This window comes from Caloenas nicobarica, unplaced genomic scaffold, assembly GCF_036013445.1.
Source record: "Caloenas nicobarica isolate bCalNic1 unplaced genomic scaffold, bCalNic1.hap1 Scaffold_560, whole genome shotgun sequence".
Taxonomy (NCBI): Eukaryota; Metazoa; Chordata; class Aves; order Columbiformes; family Columbidae; genus Caloenas; species Caloenas nicobarica.
The window spans coordinates 31,444-43,074 of NW_027017549.1; the positions used below are offsets into that span (position 1 = coordinate 31,444).

At 66.4% G+C, this 11,631-nt stretch overlaps 1 protein-coding gene across 1 annotated transcript; it reads right to left on the minus strand.

Annotated features, from left to right (window-relative positions):
• On the minus strand, positions 1 to 11,109 carry MTA2 (metastasis associated 1 family member 2). The gene is made up of 18 exons (XM_065658116.1): positions 10,991 to 11,109; positions 10,417 to 10,484; positions 10,206 to 10,299; positions 8,939 to 9,056; positions 8,785 to 8,848; positions 8,577 to 8,694; positions 8,387 to 8,489; positions 7,618 to 7,717; positions 7,341 to 7,529; positions 7,177 to 7,251; positions 7,040 to 7,098; positions 6,839 to 6,936; positions 5,934 to 6,073; positions 4,376 to 4,604; positions 2,960 to 3,049; positions 2,232 to 2,383; positions 338 to 486; positions 1 to 250 (listed from the first exon to the last, which is right to left on the minus strand). The coding sequence occupies exons 1-18, from the start codon at positions 11,016 to 11,018 to the stop codon at positions 91 to 93; spliced, it is 2,034 nt and encodes a 677-aa protein (XP_065514188.1). The 5' UTR covers positions 11,019 to 11,109; the 3' UTR covers positions 1 to 90.
• Positions 11,110 to 11,631: the final 522 nt, after the last annotated feature.

Here is an 11,631-nt window from a genome sequence, read left to right on the forward strand (position 1 = left end):
GGGGGGGTCCAGAACGGGCCCACCCCCCCCCCACGGCTTCTATGGAAATAAAAAAAATACAAAAGGGGCCCGGCAGGGGGGGTGGGGGGGTCAGTCCTCCAGGACAATGGGCTCCGAGGTGCTGGCGGGGTGTGGGGGGGCTGGGGGCGCCAGGGCCCCCCCGGGCCGCAGCGGCTTCACCTTGAGGGGCAGGTTGGGGCGACGGGCGGCGCGGCGGAGCTCCAGGTGCGTCAGCGCCTTCCGCAGCGCCCTGGGGAGGAAAACCGGGGGTCGGCGGCGAGGGTGGGGGTCCACGGCACCCTATAGGCCGCCCCGTCGTCCCCCCCCGCTTCCTCACCTGGTGTCCTTGGTGGCCACGAACACCACGGGGTTGGGGGCGTCCGCCGGGTTCAGCTTCTGCCGTTTGCTGGCGGGGGGGGGCCCGGCGCGCAGCCCCGCCGCCAGGGGGCGCCCGTTGGCCGAGAACGGGAGTCCCGAGGCCCCCACCTGGGGGCGTGGCACCGTCAGGCCCCACCCCCCGACCAATCACACGCCACCCCGCCCTGCCCTGCCCCGCCCATCTCTGCTGTCAATCATCCCAAAGCCCCACCCAGCCATCAGCCCAGTCCCCGCCCCCACATCCTTTCGCCCACCAATCCGCACCAGCCCCACCCCTTGTCAATCACCACCAGCCCTGCTCCCATAGGCCCTGCTCCCTGTCAATCACCCCCAGCCCTGCTCCCATAGAATCCCAGACTGTCACGGATTGGGAAGAACCTCGAAAGCTCATCCAGCCCAATCCCCCCCCCGGAGCAGGAGCACCCAGGTGAGGTTACACAGAACCAGGCGGGTGTGAACGGATCCAGAGATCCACAACCCCCCTGGGCAGCCTGGGCCGGGCTCTGGCACCCTCACCGGCAACAAGTTTCTTCTCATATTCAAGCGGAACCTCCTGTGTCCCAGTTTGCACCCACTGCCCCTTGGCCTGTCGCTGGCTGTCAGCAATGGCTCCATCTCCTGACGCTGCCCCTTTCCAGACTGACAACCATGAAGGGTCGCCCCTCGGTCTCCTCTCCTCCAGCTCACAGCCCCAGCTCCTCAGCCGTTCCCCACACGGGAGCTGCTCCACTCCCTCCAGCGTCCCCGTGGCTGCGCTGGGCTCCCAACAGTTCCTGTCCCGAACTGAGGGGCCAGAACTGGACACAATATTCCAGATGTGGCCTCGCCAGGGCAGAGCAGAGGGGCAGGAGAACCTCTAGACCTACTGACCACCCCGCTTCTAATCCCCCCAGGTCCCATTGGCCGCCCTGGCCACAAGGGCCCAGCGCTGGCTCAGCCCACAGCACCTGGTGCTCCCAGCTGGTCTCCCATCCAAGCGCTAACCGGGCCCAACCCTGCTTAGCTTCCGAGATTGGGATCCAGTGCTGGCTCAGCCCGCAGCACCCGGTGCTCCCAGCTGGTCACCCATCCAAGCGCTAACCGGGCCTGACCCTGCTTAGCTTCCCAGATCGGGATCCAGCGCTGGCTCAGCCCACAGCACCTGGTGCTCCTAGCTGGTCACCCATCCAAGCACTAACCGGGCCCGACCCTGCTTAGCTTCCAAGATCGGGATCCAGTGCTGGCTCAGCCCGCAGCACCCGGTGCTCCCAGCTGGTCTCCCATCCAAGCGCTAACCGGGCCCGACCCTGCTTAGCTTCCAAGATCGGGATCCAGTGCTGGCTCAGCCCACAGCACCCGGTGCTCCCAGCTGGTCACCCATCCAAGCACTAACCGGGCCTGACCCTGCTTAGCTTCCTAGATTGGATATTCTCAGGGTGCTGTGGCTGTATATATTCTATATATATGTTCCCCAAGTGTATCCTGATAACATCTGAACTAAACCCTTTTTTCAAAGGTATAGTAGAGAGCAGAACCTCTCTGACCTACTGACCACCCCACTTCTAATCCCCCCCAGGGCCCATTGGCCTTCCTGGCCACCAGGGCCCAGTGCTGGCCCATGGTCACCCTGCTGTCCCCCAGGACCCCCAGCTCCCTTTTCACTGCTCTCCAACAGCTCATTCCCCAACTTAGACGGGAACCTGGGGCCGTTCCTGCCCAGATACAAGACTCTACACTTGCCCTTGGATAGGCCCTGCTCCCTGCCAATCACCCCCAGCCCCTCTCCCATAGGCCCTGCTTCCTGTCAATCCCAGCGAGCCCCGCCCCATACCAAGACCTGGTGGCCACCGCTGCCCCCCCAGTAGCCCCCGTACCCGCACGCGGGGGGGCCGGTGCCCCTCTCCAGCCCCCTCGTAGCCCCTCTTGCCCACCAGCCCCGCCAGCCCCCGGCTCTGGCTCAGCTGGTTGCGGTTGATGGGGGTCTTGGTGCCGCGCGGCGTCTTCGGCTTCAGGGGGGCCTGTGCCGCTGGGGGGTGGAAACAAGGGGGTCAGGGGCTGCCCGGTGAAGAGGGGGGGGCACCTTCTGCTCCCCCCAGCCCCCAAAATCCAGCCCCAAACACCCCCTTCCCCCCCACACACACCCCCCGAACAGGTACCCTGGGGGTCACCCTGGGGACCCCCCCATTCATCCCCAGCCACGACCCCCCTACCAGCCCGGAGACCCGCCACATACACCCCCAAGGATGCCCCTCATTCATACCCCCACCCCCAGGGACCCCCCCTTGCACCCCCAGAGACGCCCCCAGCCCCTCACCCAGCTCCTTGGCAATGGCAACCTGAGGTTCACCCTCAGGCCCCCCCCACATCCCTGGGGTTCACCCTGGGGGCCCCCACAACACCCCACGGGACCCCCCCATTCATCCCCAGCCACCCCCCACCCCAAACAACCCCCCTTGCACCCCAGAGACCCCCCCCACACATCCCCAAGGACGCCCCCCATTCATACCCCCACCCCTAGGGACCCTCCCAAAACATCATCAGGGACCCCCCAATACATCCCCAGGGACCCCCCCTTGTCCCCCAGAGACCCCCAGCCCCTCACCCAGCTCCTTGACGATGGCGGCGAGCGGTAGCCGCGCCAGCGGGTGGATTTTCAGGGGGGTCTTGGCCGCTTTGGGGAGCCGGATGGAGCCTGGAGGGGGGGACACACGATAAGAACCCCTTAAACAGGGCTGGGGGGGCGACAGCACAGGGATCACAGGATCGCAGTGTCAGGGACTGGAAGGGACCTCGAAAGATCATCTATTCACCTCAGGGGCAAAATGGCCCCAAAATCACCTCAGGGTCTAAATAGCCCCAAAATCACCCCAGGGTCTAAATGGCCCCAAAATCATCTCATGGTCTAAACGGTGCAAAAACCACCTCAGGGTCAAAACGTCACTAAAATCACCCCAGAGTCAAAACGGCCCCAAAATTACCTCAGGGTCAAAACGGCCCCAAAATCATCTGAGGGCTCAAAATGTCACTAAAAAATCACCTTAGGGCTCAACATGGTGGCACCAGAATCACCTCATGGCTCCAAATGTCACTAAAATCACTTCAGGGCTCCAAATATCACTAAAACCACCCTGGCCACAAGGGCCCAGCGCTGGCTCAGCCCACAGCACCCGGTGCTCCCAGCTGGTCACCCATCCAAGCGCTAACCGGGCCCGACCCTGCTTAGCTTCCGAGACTGGGGATTCTCAGCGTACTATGGTTGTATGTATTATATATATTCCCCAAGTATATCCTGATAGTATCCGAACTAAACCCTTTTTTCAAGGGCAGAGTAGAAAGCAGGAGAACCTCTGGACCTACTGACCACCCCCCTTCTAATCTCCCCCCAGGTCCCATTGGCCGCCCTGGCCACAAGGGCCCAGCACTGGCTCAGCCCGCAGCACCCAGTGTCCCCAGCTGGTCACCCATCCAAGCGCTAACCGGGCCCGACCCTGCTTAGCTTCCGAGATTGGGATCCAGTGCTGGCTCAGCCCGCAGCACCCAGTGTCCCCAGCTGGCCTCCCATCCAAGCGCTAACCGGGCCCGACCCTGCTTAGCTTCCGAGATTGGGATCCAGTGCTGGCTCAGCCCGCAGCACCCGGTGTCCCCAGGTCACCCATCCAAGCGCTAACCGGGCCCGACCCTGCTTAGCTTCCAAGATCAGATACTCTCAGGGTACTATGACTGTATATATGTATGTATACATATATATATATATGTTCTTCAAGCGTATCATGATAACATCTGAACTAAACCCTTTTTCAAGGGTAGAGAGCAGAACCTCTCTGACCTACTGACCAGCCTTGCTTCTAATCCCCCCCGGGTCCCATTGGCCCTCCTGGCCACAAGGGCCCAGTGCTGGCCATGGTCACCCTGCTGTCCCCAGCTCCCTTTTCGCTGCTCTGCAACAGCTCGTTCCCAACTTATCCCAGAACCGGGGGCTGCTCCTGCCCAGCGCCCTCAGGCTCCCCCCGCGGCTCACACTCGGCCTTGATGGCGTTGGCGTTGATGGGCGCGTAGGGGCGGCGCGCGGCGCGGCGCGGCTGCAGGACGTCGCGGCAGAGCCGGCGCGCCAGGCGCGTGAGCCGCGTGGTCTGCAGCAGGAAGGTCTGGCGGTTCTTGGCCAGCAGCTTGGCGCGGCTGGCGCTCGTGGTGTACGGGGACAGGCTCTGCGCCTCGGGCCGCGACAGGTGGCCCCGGGAGTGCGGCTCCTGCGGGAAAACGGGGGTTAGTGGGGGGGACACGCGGGTGCAGGGGGGGTTACAGGGGGTTATGGGGGTGCTGGGGGGGCTCACAGGCAGATATGGGGTGCAGGGGGGGTTACGGGAGTGTGGAAGAAGGTTACAGGGAGTTATGGGGTGCGGGGGGGGTTATGGGGTGCAGGGGTGTTATGGGGGTGCTGGGGGGGCTCACAGGCAGATATGGGGTGCAGGGGGGGTTACAGGGGGTTATGGGGTGCAGGGGGGGTTACAGGGGGTTATGGGGTGCTGGGGGGGCTCACAGGCAGATATGGGGTGCGGGGGGGTTACGGGGGGTTATGGGGTGCTGGGGGCATTACAGGGGGTTATGGGGTGCTGGGGGGTTATGGGGTGCAGGGGGGGTTACGGGGTGCAGGGGGGATTATGGGGGTGCTGGGGGGGCTCACAGGCAGATATGGGGTGCGGGGGGGGTTACGGGGGGTTATGGGGTGCTGGGGGGGGTTACGGGGGGTTATGGGGTGCTGGGGGGGGTTACAGGGGGTTATGGGGGCGTTACAGGGGGTTATGGAGTGCTGGGGGAGTTACGGAGGTGCTGGGTGGGGTTACACGGGGTTATGGGGTGCTGGGGGGTTACAGGGTGCTGGGGAGTTATGGGGTGCTGGGGGGTTATGCGGGTTATGGGGTACAGCAGGAGTTACGGAGGTGCTGGGGGGGGTTACAGGGGGTTATGGGGTGCAGGGGCGTTATGGGGTGCAAGAGGGGTTACAGGGGTGCTGGGGGGGATTACAGGGGGTTACGGGGTGCTGGGGGGGATTACAGGGGGTTACGGGGTGCAGGGGGGGTTACAGGGGTTTATGGGGTGCGGGGGGGTTATGGGGGTGCTGGGGTGGTTATGGGGTTGTGGGGGAAGGTTACAGGGAGTTGTGGGGTGCAGGGGGTTCCAGGGGTGTGGGGGGAGGTTACGGGGGCGCAGAGGGGATTATGGGGTGGTTATGGGGGTGCTGGGGGCGGTTGCAGGGGGATTTATGGGGGGCAGGGGTGGTTACAAGGGTGCAGAGGGGAAATATGGGGGTGCGGGCAGTGGGGGTCATGGGGGTGCAAGGGGGTTACGGGCAGATACGGGGCGCGGGGGGGTTACGGGGGTGCAGGGGGAGGTTACGGGGGTGGGTTATGGGGGTGCAGGGGGGGTCACGGGGGGGTTATGGGGGTGCAGGGGGGGTTACAGGAGTGTGTTGGGGTTATGGGGGTGCAGAGGAGGGTTATGGGGTGTGGGGAGGGTTTTGGGGGTGCAGGGTGGGGGTGGTTCCAGGGTGTGAGCGCCCCCTGCTGGCTCGGGCTCACCGAGGCGCTGCGGGCCGCCCCCTCCAGCTGGGTGGGGGTCTTCAGCCCCCCGTATTTCTTCCAGTAGATCCAGCAGGAGGCGCAGAGGCGGCACTGCATGTTGGGGGGGCCCCAGGCGTACCACTGGGCAGACTGGGTGGCTGGGGGGGGGCACAGCGGGTGTGGAGACTCCCTCAAGGGGCGTGGAGACCCCCCAAGGGATATAAAGACCCCCCAAAAGGGGCATAGAGACCCCCCCCCACCTCCATATCTACCCCCCAGCCCCCCCCTCTTCCTGCCCAGACCCCAGCGTGTCCCCCACCCTGGACCCCCCATTTCACTGTCCCCCTCATTCCCCCACCCCACTGTCCCCCCCAACCTAGGAACCCCCATCTCACTGTCCCCCCCCCATTTCCCCACCTCAGGACCCCCCACCCCACTGTCCCCCCCAACCTAGGAACCCCCATCTCACTGTCCCCCCCCCATTTCCCCACCTCAGGACCCCCCACCCCACTGTCCCCCCCAACCTAGGAACCCCCATCTCACTGTCCCCCCCCCATTTCCCCACCTCAGGACCCCCCACCCCACTGTCCCCCCCAACCTAGGAACCCCCATCTCACTGTCCCCCCCCCATTTCCCCACCTCAGGATCCCCCACCCCACTGTCCCCCCCAACCTAGGAACCCCCATCTGTCCCCCCACCTCAGGACCCCCCACCCCACTGTCCCCCCCCACCCCAGGACCCCCCAACCCCACTGTCCCCCCCAACCCAGGAACCCCCATCTCACTGTCCCCCCCATTTCCCCACTCCCAGATCCCCCATTTCACTGTCCCCCCCATTCCCCCACCCCAGGGCCCCCCACCCCACTGTCCCCCCCCCACTGTCCCTCCCAGCGCAGCCCCCCCGGGCCCCCCTGCCCCACTGACTGTGGCAGCTCTCGCACGTCAGCCCCTTCTGGAACCCGCCCCCGTTCATGCCGGGTTTGGAGCCCACCGAGATGATCTGGTTGGGGTTCGGCTTCGTGCTACAACAAACAGGGGGGTCGCGGGGGGGCTCATCTTCCCCCCCCCAGGCCTAGGAAGGCATCCGGGCCCCCCCAGGAGGAACAGAGCCCCCCCCAAACTCACTACGTGGGGATGTAGACTTGCTTCAGCTTGCTGTCTGCCTCCGCCGCCTTCAGCCTCTTCTGCGGACAAACCGGGGGTAAGACGGGTGGGGAGGGGTCACAGCGGCCCCCCCAGCCCCACAGCGGCCCCCCCATCACCTGCTGGATGTAGCGGTCGGTGGTTTTCCACATGTAGTAGAACTGCACGATGCTGGCGAGAGATTTCCAGGGCAGCTGCAGGGACGGGAAGGGGAGCGAATTGTGGCACCATGCGGGGGGTCCCTCACCCTGTACTCCCCCCAATCCTGTTCCCCGCGACTCACAAAGTCCTGCCGGATGTCGTTGAAGTCCTTGCCGTACTTCTCCAGCGCCTCCTCGAACAGCATGGCCTCGGACGCCGACCACTCCTCCATCTCGTCGCGGCACAGCACCGGCCCGCCCTGCGGCACCAGCGTCGACATCGCCTTGGCCAGGTCATACCCATTGCGCTGCAGCGTGTCCATGGCGTGAAACTGGGGGGGGGGACACATGCACAAAACGAGGTCAGGAGGAGCCCCCCCCGACCCCGAATTGAACCGGTTTCCCCCCAAAAACCCTCACCAGGGTGATGTCGCGGGAGGCGGCGGCCGCGCTCATGTGCAGGCTGGGCTGGCGGATGGAGCTGCTGCAGTCCAGGGCGCGCGCGAACGTCCCTACAGCCCTGGGGGGGACACGGGGAAACCTGGATGCCCTGGTGCCCCCCTCCCCATGTCCCCGGTGTCCCCACACGTCCCCAGCTGGAGGAGAACCTGTCGCTGAAGCCGCGAGTGGCCCCGGACTTGCCCAACGCCTCGGGCCCCTCCCCGGCCCACAAGGTCCAGCGCAGTGTCTCGGCCAACCCCAAACGCCGCGTCAGCGACCGGGGTGAGCCCCCCGAGACGGGGGACAACGGGGGGGGCACAATGACAATGTGGGGAGCCCTCCGGATGCCGCGGTCCGTGGGCGGAGGGGAAACCTGGATGCCGGGGCCCGTGGGTGGGGGAACAATGCGGGGGATCTGCCCCGGATGCCTGGATCCCCTGGGTGGGTGGGGGCTGAGGTCTTTTGGGGGTGCATGGGGGTCCCGGACGCCTGGGTCCCCTGGTTGGCTGGGGGCTGAGGTCTTTTGGGGGTGCATGGGGGTCCCGGACGCCTGGGTCCCCTGGTTGGGTGGGGGCTGAGGTCTTTTGGGGGTCTCGGATGCCTGGGTCCCCTGGTTGTGTGGGGGCTGAGGTCTTTTGGGGGTGCATGGGGGTCCCGGACGCCTGGGTCCCCTGGTTGGCTGGGGGCTGAGGTCGTTTGGAGGCACAGGGGGGTCCCGGACGCCTGGGTCCCCCCAGACCCATCTCACCGTGCCACCACCAGGAACTGGTCGATCTGCCGGTCCGTCAGGGGGTTGTCGGGGTCCCACACCTTCATCTCCATTTTCTGCTGGTTGCGGTTGTCTGATTCACCTGGGGGGGGCCACAGGAGTCGAGTTGAACCCCTCACGCCCCCCCAAACCCCACGACCCCCCTATAGCACCGTGACACCCCCCAAACCTTCGCCCAGCCGGTCCGGGATCTCCGCCTGGTACTTGCAGCCGACGCGGATCTCGCCCTGATCCGCCAACAGGGTTTTCTGGACAGGGTCGAACACCAGCGAGTAGAAAAAACAGTCCTGGGGAGGATGAAAATTGGGGGGGGGGCTCAGTTTGGCAAAGGGGGTGCCCAAACCTGCTCACCCCCCTCGGGGGGCCGTGGGGTTCACCTCTTTCTCCAGGTACTGGCCCAGGATGTCGGTCTCGTTGAGCAGCGTCACGCTGCACTTCCCCCTACGGAGTAAAGCGGGGGTGTCACCGCAAGGGCCCCCCCTCCCCAAACATCCCAGAGAGCCCCCCCTCGGGCCCCCCACACACACACACCGTATGTGCGTGGCCGGCAGCGATTCGAACTGGCGGGACAGGAAAAGCTCGCGGTGCTTCAGCTGGTGCCGCTGCTGCTCCGTCATGCTGGGCTGCTTGGACTCCTCCTCGAACTCGCCTGCGCGGGACGGGGCGGGGGGAAATCACAGGGGGCCCCCCCACGGCATTGTCGAGCAGGGAGGCGCATTGTTCTCCCCGCAACCCCCCCGCCCCAGCATTTTGGCAGCAGCCCAGGCCGGGGGGGGAGGCGCCCGGCCCTGCTCACACATGTAGGGGTGGAGCAGCGCCGGGGGCCCCCCAGCGAGGCTGGAACCCCCCAGTTCCACCAGTGGGGGGGCAGGGGGGTCAGGATACATCTCACCCCCTACCCCGGGGTGCGCCTGTGACCCCCAAATGTACAAAGCGCCCGCCCTCCCCGGACCCTTGGGACCCCCCCGGGAACCCCCCAGACCTCCGGGACCCCCCTAGACCTCATTGGGACCCACCCGGGACCCCTTCGGGATACCCCTAAGACCCTTGACACCCCCCTGGAACCCCCCGGACCCCCCCTGGGACCCCCACAGACCTCACTGGGACCCACCCGGGACCCTTTCGGGACAGCCCTAAGACTCTTGGGACCCCCCCTGGAACCCCCCAGACCTCACTGGGACCCACCTGGGACCCTTTCGGGACAGCCCTAAGACTCTTGGGACCCCCCCCGGAACCCCCCAGACCCCCCTGGGATCTCCCCGGACCCCCGGGACCCCCCTGGGACCCCCACAGACCTCACTGAGACCCACCTGGGACCCTTTTGGGACACCCCTAAGACCCTTGGGACCCCCCTGGAACCCCCCAGACCCCCCTGGGATCTCCCCGGACCCCCCCTGGGACCCCCACAGACCTCACTGGGACCCACCCGGGACCCCTTCGGGACACCCCTAAGACCCTTGGGACCCCCCCTGGAACCCCTCAGACCCCCCTGAGATCTCCCCGGAGCCCTGGGACCCCCCTGGGACCCCCACAGATCTCATTGGGACCCACCCAGGACCCCTTCGGGACACCCCTAAGACCCTTGGGACCCCCCCTGGAACCCCCCAGACCCCCCTGGGATCTCCTCGGACACCCCCAGGACCCCATGGGACCCCCCCAGGATCCTCTAGGACATCCCTGGGAACCCCCCAGGACCCCCTCGGGACCCTCACAGACCCCTCCTAGGACCCTTGGAACCCCAGCGGGACCCCCCAAACTGGGGGGGACACAGCCCCCCCGGCCCCCCAGCCCCACTCACGCGCGTTGCTGTCAGCCAGGCTGTTGAGGCTGCTGGAAATGTCCCGCCGGCGGAACAGACAAACCACCTTGGCCTCCACGTTACCATTCGCCGTCTGGGGGGGGGGGCACGAAGGTGAGGGGGGGAGCAGCAGAAGCCCCCCCAGGAATTGTGGGGGCCCCATCCCCAGGAATAAGAACCGACCCCCCCTCCCAATAAAGGACCTGCTCACCTTGTTGAGCTCCTCGATACGGCGGACGAGGTAGGGGTTGCTGGAGGAGTTCTCAAAATAGACGTAATCTGCAGCAAAAAGAAAAAAGGGGGTGCGGTGAGGGGAGCCCCCCAGCAGCCCCCCTTTCACTAACAAATCAGGGGGTCCCCTGTTTTGGGGTGGGGGGGCGCTTCTCAGAGAAACAGGGACACCCTCCTCATGGGCACAGGGAGCCCCCCTTCCCAGAATGCGACCCGCACCCCCCCAAAATGGGACCCCCGTCCCCTCACAGACACCGGGACCCCCTTTCCCACCCCCCATTTCTGCCCAGGGGTCCCCACAGCCGGGGCGGGGGGGGGGGTCGTCCCGTCCCCCTCAGCCGCTCTTGTCACAGACCCGGCGCTTCCCCACCGGGGTGCCCCCCTTTTCCTCACAGACACGGTGGGGACCCCCGAGTGCCGCCCACCCCTGGGCCTCGGGACCCCCGTTCCCCTCAGCGCCCCTCACGGACCCCCCCCCCCACGATCCCCTCCCGGGACCCCCCGTCCCCTCACGGCCTTGCCCCGGCCCCGCTGTCCCCGCCGGCCCCGCTCACCGCCGACTCGGTACATATTGGCCGCCATGGCCGCTCCGTTCGGCCGCGTTACCCCCGGGCCCGGCCGCGCTTCATCGCCTCCCGCTCCCGCCGCCTCCGCACCGGCACGACCCGCTCGGCCGCCTTCGGAGCGGCCTCGGCGCGGCCTCGGCTACTTCCGGAGCGCCCTCGGAATCTTTCGGAAGAGCCTCGGGAGGGTTTCGGGCACCTCCGGAGAAGCCTCGGGAGGCTTCGGCTCGGCTTCGGGTCCCTCCGGAAGAGCCTCGGGTCGCCTCGGCTCGGCTTCGGGTCCCTCCGGAAGAGCCTCGGACCGCCTCGGCTCGGCTTCGGGTCCCTCCGGAAGAGCTTCGGGAGGCCTCGGCTCGGCTTCGGGTCTCTCCGGAAGAGCTTCGGGAGGCCTCGGCTCGGCTTCGGGTCTCTCCGGAAGAGCCTCGGGTCGCCTCGGCTCGGCTTCGGGCCCCTCCGGAAGAGCCTCGGGTCGCCTCGGCTCGGCTTCGGGTCCCTACGAAAGAGCCTCGGGAAGCCTCGGTTCGGCTTCGGGTCCCTCCGGAAGAGCCTCGGACCGCCTCGGACCGGCTTCGGGCCCCTCCGGAAGAGCCTCGGGCCGCCTCGGCTCGGCTTCGGGTCCTTCCGGAAAAGCC